We start from the raw sequence: 12,943 nt of genomic DNA on the forward strand, positions 1-12,943 counted from the left end.
CCAATATCTACAATCCCAATGGACACTCCCCCTTCCCATCCACTCCCATTATCCACAATCCCAATGGACACTCCGCCTTCCCATTCACTCCCATTATCTACAATCCCAATGGACACTCCCCTTCCCATTCACTCCCATTATCTACAATCCCAATGGACACTACCACTTCCCATTCACTCCCATTATCTGCAATCCCAATGGACACTCCCCCTTCACATTCACTCCCATTATCTCCAATCCCATTGGACACTCCCCCTTCCCATTCACTCCCATTATCTACAATCCCAATGGACACTACCCCTTCCCATTCAATCCCATTATCTACAATCCCAAAGGACATTCCCCCTTCCCATTCACTCCCATTATCCACAATCCCAATGGACACTCCTACTTCTCATTCACTCCCATTATCTACAATCCCAATGCACGCAAACCCTTCCCATTCACTCCCATTATCTACTATGCCAATGGACACTCCCCCTTCCCATTCACTCCCATTATCCACAATCCGAATGGACACTCCCCCTTCCCATTCACTCCCATTATCTACAATCCCAATGGACACTCCCCCTTCCCATTCACTCCCATTATCTACAATCCCAATGGACATTCCCCCTTCCCATGCACTCCCATTATCCACAAACCCAATGGACACTCCCCCTTCCCATTCACTCCCATTATCCACAATCCCAATGGACACTCCCCCTTCCCATTCACTCCCATTATCGACAATCCCAATGGACACTCCCCCTTCCCATTCACTCCCATTATCTACAATCCCAATGGACACTCCCCCTTCCCATTCACTCCCATTATCTACAATCCCAATGGACACTCCCCCTTCCCATGCACTCCCATTATCCACAAACCCAATGGACACTCCCCCTTCCCATTCACTCCCATTATCTACAATCCCAATGGACACTACCCCTTCCCATTCAATCCCATTATCTACAATCCCAAAGGACATTCCCCCTTCCCATTCACTCCCATTATCCACAATCCCAATGGACACTCCTACTTCTCATTCACTCCCATTATCTACAATCCCAATGCACGCAAACCCTTCCCATTCACTCCCATTATCTACTATGCCAATGGACACTCCCCCTTCCCATTCACTCCCATTATCCACAATCCGAATGGACACTCCCCCTTCCCATTCACTCCCATTATCTACAATCCCAATGGACACTCCCCCTTCCCATTCACTCCCATTATCTACAATCCCAATGGACATTCCCCCTTCCCATGCACTCCCATTATCCACAAACCCAATGGACACTCCCCCTTCCCATTCACTCCCATTATCCACAATCCCAATGGACACTCCCCCTTCCCATTCACTCCCATTATCGACAATCCCAATGGACACTCCCCCTTCCCATTCACTCCCATTATCTACAATCCCAATGGACACTCCCCCTTCCCATTCACTCCCATTATCTACAATCCCAATGGACACTCCCCCTTCCCATGCACTCCCATTATCCACAAACCCAATGGACACTCCCCCTTCCCATTCACTGCCATTATCCACAATCCCAATGGACACTCCCCCTTCCCATTCACTCCCATTATCTACAATCCCAATGGACACTCCCCCTTCCCATTCACTCCCATTTTCTACAATCCCAATGGACACTCCCCCTTCCCATTCACTCCCATTATCTGCAATCGCAATGGACAGTCCCCCTTCCCATTCACTCCCATTATCTACAATCCCAATGGACACTCCCCTTTCCCATTCACTCCCATTATTCACAATCCCAATGGAAACTCCCCCTTCCCATTCACTCCCATTATCTACAATCCCAAAGGACATTCCCCCTTCCCATTCACTCCCATTATCCACAATCCCAATGGACACTCCTACTTCCCATTCACTCCCATTATCTACAATCCCAATGCACGCAAACCCTTCCCATTCACTCCCATTATCTACAATCCCAATGGACACTCCCCCTTCCCATTTACTCCCATTATCTACAATCCCAATGGACACTCCCCCTTCCCATTCACTCCCATTATCCACAAACCCAATGGACACTCCCCCTTCCCATTCACTCCCATTATCCACAATCCGAATGGGCACTCCCCCTTCCCATTCACTCCCATTATCTACAATCCCAATGGACAGTCCCCCTTCCCATTCACTCCCATTATCCACAATCCCAATGGACTCTCCCCCTTCCCATTCACTCCCTTTATCTACAATCCCAATGGACATTCCCCCTTCCCATTCCCTCCCATTTTCTACAATCCCAATGGACACTCCCCCTTCCCATTCACTCCCATTATCTACAATCGCATTGGACAGTCCCCCTTCCCATTCACTCCCATTATCTACAATCCCAATGGACACTCCCCCTTCCCATTCACTCCCATTATCTACAATCCCAATGGACACTACCACTTCCCATTCACTCCCATTATCTACAATCCCAATGGACACTCCCCCTTCACATTCACTCCCATTATCTACAATCCCAATGGACACTCCCCCTTCCCATTCACTCCCATTATCTACAATCCCAATGGACACTCCCCCTTCCCATTCACTCCCATTATCTACAATCCCAATGCACGCAAACCCTTCCCATTCACTCCCATTATCTACTATCCCAATGGACACTCCCCCTTCCCATTCACTCCCATTATCCACAATCCGAATGGACTCTCCCCCTTCCCATTCACTCCCATTATTTACAATCCCAATGGACACTCCCCCTTCCCATTCACTCCCATTATCTACAATCCAAATGGACACTCCCCCTTCCCATTCACTCCCATTATCTACAATCCCAATGGACACTCCCCCTTCCCATGCACTCCCATTATCCACAAACCCAATGGACACTCCCCCTTCCCAGTCACTCCCATTATCCACAATCCCAATCGACACTCCCCCTTCCCATTCACTCCCATTATCTACAATCCCAATGGACACTCCCCCTTCCCATTCACTCCCATTATCCACAATCCCAATGGACACTCCCCCTTCCCATTCACTCCCATTTTCTACAATCCCAATGGACATTCCCCCTTCCCATTCACTCCCATTTTCTACAATCCCAATGGACACTCCCCCTTCCCATTCACTCCCATTACCTACAATCGAAATGGACAGTCCCCCTTCCCATTCACTCCCATTATCTACAATCCCAATGGACACTCCCCCTTCCCATTCACTCCCATTACTCACAATCCCAATGGACACTCCCCCTTCCCATTCACTCCCATTATCTACAATCCCAATGGACACTCCCCCTTCCCATTCACTCCCATTATCTACAATCCCAATGGACACGACCACTTCCCATTCACTCCCATTATCTACAATCCCAATGGACACTCCCCCTTCACATTCACTCCCATTATCTACAATCCCAATGGACACTCCCCCTTCCCATTCACTCCCATTATCTACAATCCCAATGGACACTCCCCCTTCCCATTCACTCCCATTATCTACAATCCCAATGGACACTCCCCCCTCCCATTCACTCCCATTATCTACAATCCCAATGGACACTCCCCCTTCCCATTCACTCCCATTATCTACAATCCCAATGGACACTCCCCCTTCCCATGCACTCCCATTATCCACAAACCCAATGGACACTGCCCCTTCCCATTCACTCCCATTATCCACAATCCCAATGGACATTCCCTCTTCCCATTCACTCCCATTATCTACAATCCCAATGGACATTCCCCCTTCCCATTCACTCCCATTATCTACAATCCCAATGGACACTCCCCCTACCCATTCACTCCCATTATCTACAATCCCAATGGACACTCCCCCTTCCCATTCACTCCCATTATCTACAATCCCAATGGACACTCCCCCTTCCCATTCACTCCCATTATCCACAATCCCAATGGACACTCCCCCATCCCATTCACTCCCATTATCTACAATCCCAATGGACACTGCTCCTGCCCATTCACTCCCATTATCTACAATCCCAATGGCATTCCCCCTTCCCATTCACTCCCATTATCTACAATCCCAATGTACACTCCCCCTTCCCATGCGACTCCCATTATCCACAAACCCAATGGACACTCCCCCTTCCCATTCACTCCCATTATCCACAATCCCAATGGACACTACCACTTCCCATTCACTGCCATTATCCACAATCCCAATGGACACTCCCCCTTCCCATTCACTCCCATTATCTACAATCCCAATGGACATTCCCCCTTCCCATTCACTCCCATTTTCTACAATCCCAATGGACACTCCCCCTTCCCATTCACTCCCATTATCTACAATCGAAATGGACAGTCCCCCTTCCCATTCACTCCCATTATCTACAATCCCAATGGACACTCCCCCTTCACTCCCATTATCTACAATCCCAATGGACACTCCCCCTTCCCATTCACTTCCATTATCTACAATCCCAATGGACACTCCCCCTTCCCATTCACTCCCATTATCTACAATCCCAATGGACACTCCCCTTTCCCATTCACTCCCATTATCTACAATCCCATTGGACACTCCCCCTTCCCAGTCACTCCCATTATCTACAATCCCAATGGACAGTCCCCCTTCCCATTCACTCCCATTATCTACAATCCCAATGGAAACTCCCCCTTCCCATTCACTCCCATTATCTACAATCCCAATGGACACTCCTCCTTCCCATTCACTCCCATTATCTACAATCCCAATGGACACTACCCCTTCCCATTCACTCCCATTATCTACAATCCCAATGGACACTCCCCCTTCTCTTTCACTCCCATTATCCACAATCCCAATGGACACTCCCCCTTTCCATTCACTCCCATTATCTACAATCCCAATGGACACTCCCCCTCCCATTCACTGCCATTATCTACAATCCCAATGGACATTCCTCCTTCACATTCACTCCCATTATCCACAATCCCAATGGACACTCCCCCTTCCCATTCACTCCCATTATCTCCAATCCCAATGGACACTCCCCCTTCCCATTCATTCCCATTATCTAAAATCCCAATGGACACTCCCCCTTCCCATTCACTCCCATTATCCACAATCCCAATGGACACTCCCCCTTCCCATTCACTCCCATTATCTACAATCCCAATGGACACTCCCCCTTCCCATTCACTCCCATTATCTACAATCCCAATGGACACTCCCCCTTCCCATTCATTCCCATTATCTACAATCCCAATGGACACTCCCCCTTCCCTTACACTCCCATTATCTTCAATCCCAATGGACACTCCCACTTCCCATTCACTCCCATTATCTACAATCCCAATGGACACTCCCCCTTCCCATTCACTTCCTTTATCTACAATCCCAATGGACACTCCCCCTTCCCATTCACTGCCATTATCTACAATCCCAATGGACATTCCGCCTTCCCATTCACTCCCATTATCCACAATCCCAATGGACACTCCCCCTTCCCATTCACTCCCATCATCAACAATCCCAATGGACACTCCCCCTTCCCATTCACTCCCATTATCTACAATCCCAATGTACACACCCCCTTCCCATTCACTCCCATTATCTGCAATCCCAATGGACACTCCCCCTTCCCATACACTCCCATTATCTACAATCCCAATGGACACTCCCCCTTCCCATTCACTCCCATTATCTACAATCCCAATGGACACTCCCCTTTCCCATTCACTCCCTTATCTACAATCCCAATGGACACTCCCCCTTCCCATTCACTCCAATTATCTAGAATCCCAATGGACACTACCCCTTCCCATTCATTCCCATTATCTACAATCCCAATGGACACTACCCCTTCCCATTCACTCCCATTATCTACAATCCCAATGGACACTCCCCCTTCCCATTCACTCCCATTATCTACAATCCCAATGGACACTCCCCCTTCACATTCACTCCCATTATCTACAATCCCAATGGACACTCCCCCTTCCCATTCACTCCCATTATCTATAATCCCAATCGACACTCCCCCTTCCCATTCACTCCCATTATCTACAATCCCAATCGACACTCCCCCTTCCCATTCACTCCCATTATCTACAATCCCAATGGACACTCCCCCTTCCCATTCACTCCCATTTTCTACAATCCCAATGGACACTCCTCCTTCCCATTCACTCCCATTATCCACAATCCCAATGGACACTCCCCCTTCCCATTCACTCCCATTATCTACAATCCCAATGGACACTCCCCCTTCCCATTCACTCCCATTATCTACAATCCCAATGGACACTCCCCCTTCCCATTCACTCCCATTATCCACAATCCCAATGGACATTCCCCTTCCCATTCACTCCCATTATCTACAATCCCAATGGACACTCCTCCTTCCCATTCACTCCCATTATCTACAACCCCAATGGACACTCCCCCTTCCCATTCACTCCCATTATCTACAATCCCAATGGACACTCCCCCTTCCCATTCACTCCCATTATCTACAATCCCAATGGACACTCCCCCTTCACATTCACTCCCATTATCTACAATCCCAATGGACACTCCCCCTTCCCATTCACTCCCATTATCCACAAACCCAATGGACACTCCCCATTCCCATTCACTCCCATTATCTACAATCCCAATGGACACTCCCCCTTCCCATTCACTCCCTTATCTACAATCCCAATGGACACTCCACCTTCCCATTCACTCCAATTATCTACAATCCCAATGGACACTCCCCCTTCCCATTCACTCCCATTATCTACAATCTCAATGGACACGCCCCCTTCCCGTTCACTCCCATTATCTACAATCCCAATGGACACTCCCCCTTGCCATTCACTCCCATTATCCACAATCCCAATGGACACTCCCCCTTCCCATTCACTCCCATTATCTACAATCCAAATGGACACTCCCCCTTCACTCCCATTATCTAGAATCCCAATGGACACTCCCCCTTCCCATTCACTCCCATTATCTACAATCCCAATGGACACTCCCCCTTCCCATTCACTCCCATTTTCTACAATCCCAATGGACACTCCCCCTTCCCATTCACTCCCATTATCTTCAATCCCAATGGACATTCCCCCTTCCCTTTCACTCCCATTATCCACAATCCCAATGGACACTCCCCCTTCCCTTTCACTCCCATTATCTACAATCCCAATGGACACTCCACCTTCCCATTCACTCCCATTGTCTAGAATCCCAATGGACACTCCCCCTTCCCATTCACTCCCATTATCTACAATCCCAATGGACACTACCCCTTCCCATTCATTCCCATTATCTAGAATTTTGGCCGTGGGATCTTTTACGTCCACCTGAGAGGGCAGACAGGGCCTCGGTTTAACGTCTCAGCCATTCCACATCACCCCCGACCGTCAGCACTCCCTCAGCACTTGCTCCGGGTGTCTTGGCGTAGACTATGGGCTCCTTGCCATGCTGCTGGAACCAATGGCATTCAGACTCAGAGGTCGGAGTGCGACCAACTGAGCCGAGCCGACACCAGTTGTTGGAGCTGTAACCCTGTTTGGGTTGGTGCATGTGTGTGCCCGTTAGCCATTCCCTCAGGTCAGTGTTAACTCTACCATGGCCGCAGCCCCCGTACTATCAAGATCATCATGCCTTTGCTAACTCCAGACTCGGCTATTCCAACGCTCTCTGGGCCGGCCTTCCACCCTTCACCTTCTGTAATCATCAGCTCGTTTAAACCTCGGGTGCCCATATCCTAACTCGCACCAAGTCCTGTTCGTGCGCCTACATTGGTTCCACGGTCCAGCAACACCTCGATTTCAAAATCCTCATCCTCGTGTTCAAAGCTCTCCATGGCCCCTCACCCCCTCCCTATCACTGTAACCTCCTTCGGCCCCACCGCCCTCCCTCTCTCTCTAACCTCCTCCAGCCCCACCGCCCTCCCTCTCTCTCTAACCTCCTCCAGCCCCACCGCCCTCCCTCTCTCTCTAACCTCCTCCAGCCCCACCGCCCTCCCTCTCTCTCTAACCTCCTCCAGCCCCACCGCCCTCCCTCTCTCTCTAACCTCCTCCAGCTCCACCGCCCTCCCTCTCTCTCTAACCTCCTCCAGCTCCACCGCCCTCCCTCTCTCTCTAACCTCCTCCAGCCCCACCGCCCTCCCTCTCTCTCTAACCTCCTCCAGCCCCACCGCCCTCCCTCTCTCTAACCTCCTCCAGCTCCACCGCCCTCCCTCTCTCTCTAACCTCCTCCAGCCCCACCGCCCTCCCTCTCTCTCTAAACTCCTCCAGCCCCACCGCCCTCCCTCTCTCTCTAACCTCCTCCAGCCCCACCACCCTCCCTCTCTCTCTAACCTCCTCCAGCCCCACCACCCTCCCTCTCTCTCTAACCTCCTTCGGCCCCACCGCCCTCCCTCTCTCTCTAACCTCCTCCAGCCCCACCGCCCTCCCTCTCTCTCTAACCTCCTCCAGCTCCACCGCCCTCCCTCTCTCTCTAACCTCCTCCAGCCCCACCGCCCTCCCTCTCTCTCTAAACTCCTCCAGCCCCACCGCTCTCCCTCTCTCTCTAACCTCCTCCAGCCCCACCACCCTCCCTCTCTCTCGAACCTCCTTCGGCCCCACCGCCCTCCCTCTCTCTCTAACCTCCTCCAGCCCCACCGCCCTCCCTCTCTCTCTAACCTCCTCCAGCCCCACCGCCCTCCCTCTCTCTCTAACCTCCTCCAGCCCCACCGCCCTCCCTCTCTCTCTAACCTCCTCCAGCCCCACCGCCCTCCCTCTCTCTCTAACCTCCTCCAGCCCCACCGCCCTCCCTCTCTCTCTAACCTCCTCCAGTCCCACCGCCCTCCCTCTCTCTCTAACCTCCTCCAGTCCCACCGCCCTCCCTCTCTCTCTAACCTCCTCCAGTCCCACCACCCTTCCTCATCCCCGGTTTCTGCCACTGTTGTTGATATTACCTAATACCGTGCGTAAAAACTGCGGCCTCTTGTGTTCGGGCAGGTGAACTCCCAGCAGGTAGAAGGGTACTCCGGACAACGCGATGCCAATTCCAATCAGGGAGTTCATGGTGTCACTGTAGAGGGGCACTGCCACCAGGAAGATGGTGCAGAGACAGAAGATGATGGGGAAAAAGAGGCTGAGCTGCAGGAGGAAGCAGAGAAGCAAAAACGTGGAACATTAGTGACTGCAAACGCAGGCCTATCAAGTCAAATAGCCATAGCAAGCTTTCGTAAATAATAGAACATAAGAAATGGGAGCTGGAGTAGGCCATTCGGCCCCTCGAGCCTGCTCCGCCATTCAATAAGATCATGGCTGATCTTCTTCCTCACCTCCACTTTCCTGCACTATCCCCATACCCCTTGATTCCCTTAATATTCAAAAATCTATCGACCTCTGTCTTGAATATACTCAACAACTGAGCCTCCACAGCTCTCTGGGGTAGAGAGTTCCAAAGATTCACCGCCCTCTGAGTGAAGAAATTTCTCCTCATCTCAGTCCTAAATGGCCGATCCCTTATTCTGAGACTGTGACCCCCTGGTTAACATAGAAGATAGGAGCAGGAGTAGGCCATTCGGCCCCTCAAGCCCATTTAATGAGATCATGGCTGATCATCCAAATTCAGTACCCGGTCCCTGCTTTCTCCCCATATCCCTTGATCCCTTTAGCCTTAAGAAATATAGCTAACTCCTTCTTGAATATATTTAATGAATTGGCCTCAACTGCCTTCTGTGGTAGAGAATTCCACAGGTTCACCACTCTCTGGGTGAAGAAATTCCTCCTCATCTCTGTCCTAAATGGCTTACCCCTTATCCTTAGACTGTGACCCCCGGTTCTGGACTCCCCGACCATCGGGAACATCCTTCCTGCATCTAGTCTGTCCAGTCCTGTCAGAATTTTATAAGTTTCAATGAGATCCCCTCTCATTCTTCTAAACTCTAGCAAATATAAGCCTAGTCTACTCAATCTCTCCTCATACGTCATTCCTGCCATCCCAGGTATCAGTCTGATGAATCTTCGCTGCACTCCCTCCATGGCAAGAACATCCTTCCTTAGGTAAGGCGACCAAAACTGTACACAATACTCCAGGTGTGGTCTCACCAGGGCCCTGTATAATTGTAGTAAGACATCTTTACTCTTATACTCAAATCCTCTTGTAATAAAGGCCAACAAACCATTTGCTTTCCTAATTGCTTGCTGTACCTGCGTGTTAACTTTTAGTGATATTAAACTGTGATCCCGTCTGCTCTCAGGTGAACATAAAAGATCCCATGGCACTATTTCAAAGACGAGCAGGGTAGTTACCTCGGTACTGGACCAATATTTATCCCTCAATCAACATCACTGAAACAGACTATTACATACATGGGGCTAAAAATTCAGTTTGGGGCGCCCAGCTCACCTGGGTGCCGGAATTACCCCTGCGCGCGGAGCCACTTGCGCCATCGGGATATTCAGTTTCAGCGCCCCAAGCGGAAGCCGGCCGCTAAACAAGGCTTTCGGCGCCCCGCTTGGGGCCGCTGAAACTGAATATCGGCGCGCAAAGTGCCGCAGCGCCACCCGCTGCGGCATGGCAGGCTGCGGTACTGCAGGCCTTCCTCCCACTGTTAAGGGGGAGGTGCCTGCAACAGCGCGATCCCCGCTCGCGAGTGCCGGCAAATGAGGAGAAGTGCCGGGCTCTCGGGGAAACAGCCGGCAATGCCGCGGGGGGGGGGGGGCGGTGTAGGAGGCCGGGGACGGAGGTGCGGGCAGGCGGCCGCCGAAAAAGCGGCCGGCCGCACCTCTACCTTAACTCGCCCCACTACCACCACAGGTAGGCCCCTGTGTACCGGTCGCTATTTGTGGCTGGCGGGGAAGAGGCAGGCGCGACCTAATATGGCGCTTGGGGGCGGTAGCGGGGCGCTGCACACACCGATGACGTCATCGGTGGCGGCGCAGCGCTACAGGCTAACGCCGCCATTCGCGCCCCGCTAAATATCGCGGTGGTTGTGGCCAGAGGCGCTAAAGCCTCTGAGTGGCCTCTTTGGGCGCAAACTGGTGGCGCAAGCAACTGAATTTCTAGGCCATAGTATCTACAGCATAGAAAGAGGCCATTCAGCCCAACTGGCCTGTGTCGGTGTTTATGCTCCACACAAGCCTCCTCCCAACCCTCTTCATCTCGCCCTATCAACATATCCTTCTATTCCTTTCCTCCCTCGTGTGCTTAACTAGCTTCCCCTTAAATTCACCTATGTTATTCACCTCTGGTCACGATCACATTGCTGTCTGTGGGGATCTTGCTGTGCGCAAATTGGCTGCTGCATTTCCTACATTACAACAGTGACCACACTTCAAAAAAGTACTTCGGGGCGGCGGGGTACGGAATAGAAAAATACATCGAAGGATTAAAACCATAGCTCTCTGCTGCCTGTCTCTCGGGATATTCAAGAAAGAGTTAGATATATTTCTTCAGGCTAAAGGGATCAAGGGATATGGGGAGAGGGCAGGGACAGGGTACTGAATTTGGATGATCGGCCATGATCTCATTAAATGGGCTCGAGGGGCTGAATGGCCTACTCCTGCTCCTATCTTCTATGTTTCTATGTTTCTACCTCGCTGATGGTCAGCCAGCGGCAGCCTGCGATCGGCCATTGATTGCCTGTAGCCAATCCAAGCTCGCAACACTAAGGGCTGGGGGCAGGGGGGGACGCAGCTGGTGAAAGGCTGGGAGCGATTTTCCTCAGCTTCATGCTGCAGCTGTCAGCATTCATAGCTTTGTATTATGAGCGTGCACTCCTGTGCGACAGAGGCTACCCCACGGGTCGTTGGGATTCCGCAGGTGAATGCTAGCTCAGCAGTTCACATTATACTGCATTTTCCATGCATCTGCCCAATCACCCAACCTGTCCAAATCGTACTGGAGTTTCTCTGCATCCTCCTCACAGCACACATGCCCACCCAGCTTTGTGTCGTCTGCAAACTTGGAGATATTACATCTAGTTCCCTTGTCTAGATCATTAATATATATTGTGAATAGCTGGGGTCCTAGCACCAATCCCTGCGGTACCCCACTGGTCACTGCCTGCCACTCGGAAAAAGACCCGTTTATTCCAACTCTTTGCTTCCTGTCTGCCAACCAGTTCTCTATCCAAGTCAGTACCTTGCCCCCAATCCCATGAGCTTTAACTTTACACGCTAGTCTCTTATGCAGGACCTTATCGAAAGCCTTCTGAAAGTCCAAATACACCACATCCACTGGTTCTCCCTTATCTATTCTACCAGTTACACCCTCAAAAAATTCCCATAGATTAGTCAAGCACGATTTACCTTTTGTAAATCCATGTTGACTTTGTCCAATCTTGTCACTGTTTTCCAAGTGCTCTGCTATTACATCTTTTATAATAGACTCTAGCATTTTCCCCACTACCGATGTCAGGCTTACCGGTCTATAATTCCCTGTTTTTTCTCTACCACCTTTTTTAAATAGTGGGGTTACATTAGCTACCCTCCAATCCATGGGTACTGTTCCAGAGTCTATAGAATTTTGGAAGGTGACCAGCAATGCATCTACTATTTCTAGGGCCCTTTAAGTACCCTAGGGTGTAGATTATCAGGCCCTGAGAACCAAAATATGTATTTAGCTGGTCGGCCATTTCTTTGTTCCCCATTATAAATTCCCCTGATTCTGACTGCAAGCGACCTATGCTTGACTTTACCAAACTTTTTCTCTTCACATATCTATAGAAGCTTTTACAGTCAGTTTTTATGTTCCCTGCAAGCTTACTCTCATACTCTATTTTCCCCCTCTTAATTAATCCTTTTGCCCTCCTTTGCTGAATCCTAAACTGCTCCCAATCCTCAGGTTTGCTGCTTTTTCTGGCCAATTAATATGTCCTCTCCTTGGGTCTTATGCTATCCCTAATTTCCCTTGTTAGCCACGGTTGAGTCAAGGAGAATGTTACAGTGCTGGAGAGAGAGGATGGCCTGTGAGAGTCAAGGACAGAATCTATTTGGTTAGAGTTAAGAAATAATAGAGGTGCCATTACAGTACTAG

General features: G+C 50.4%; 1 protein-coding gene across 2 annotated transcripts in view; it reads right to left on the reverse strand.

Annotated features, from left to right (window-relative positions):
- Nucleotides 1-12,943, reverse strand: part of LOC147118361 (Y+L amino acid transporter 2-like) — a 179,348-nt gene that overhangs the window by 30,095 nt on the left and 136,310 nt on the right. For both annotated transcript variants that reach the window (XM_085984413.1, XM_085984412.1), the window contains exon 9: nt 8,871-9,054. In XM_085984413.1, coding sequence (XP_085840539.1) covers nt 8,871-9,054 — 184 coding nt within the window. The remainder of the gene's footprint in view (nt 1-8,870; nt 9,055-12,943) is intronic.

This window comes from Somniosus microcephalus, chromosome 4, assembly GCF_052327205.1.
Source record: "Somniosus microcephalus isolate GS21.2 chromosome 4, FLI_Smic_1.0, whole genome shotgun sequence".
NCBI classification, from domain to species: Eukaryota; Metazoa; Chordata; class Chondrichthyes; order Squaliformes; family Somniosidae; genus Somniosus; species Somniosus microcephalus.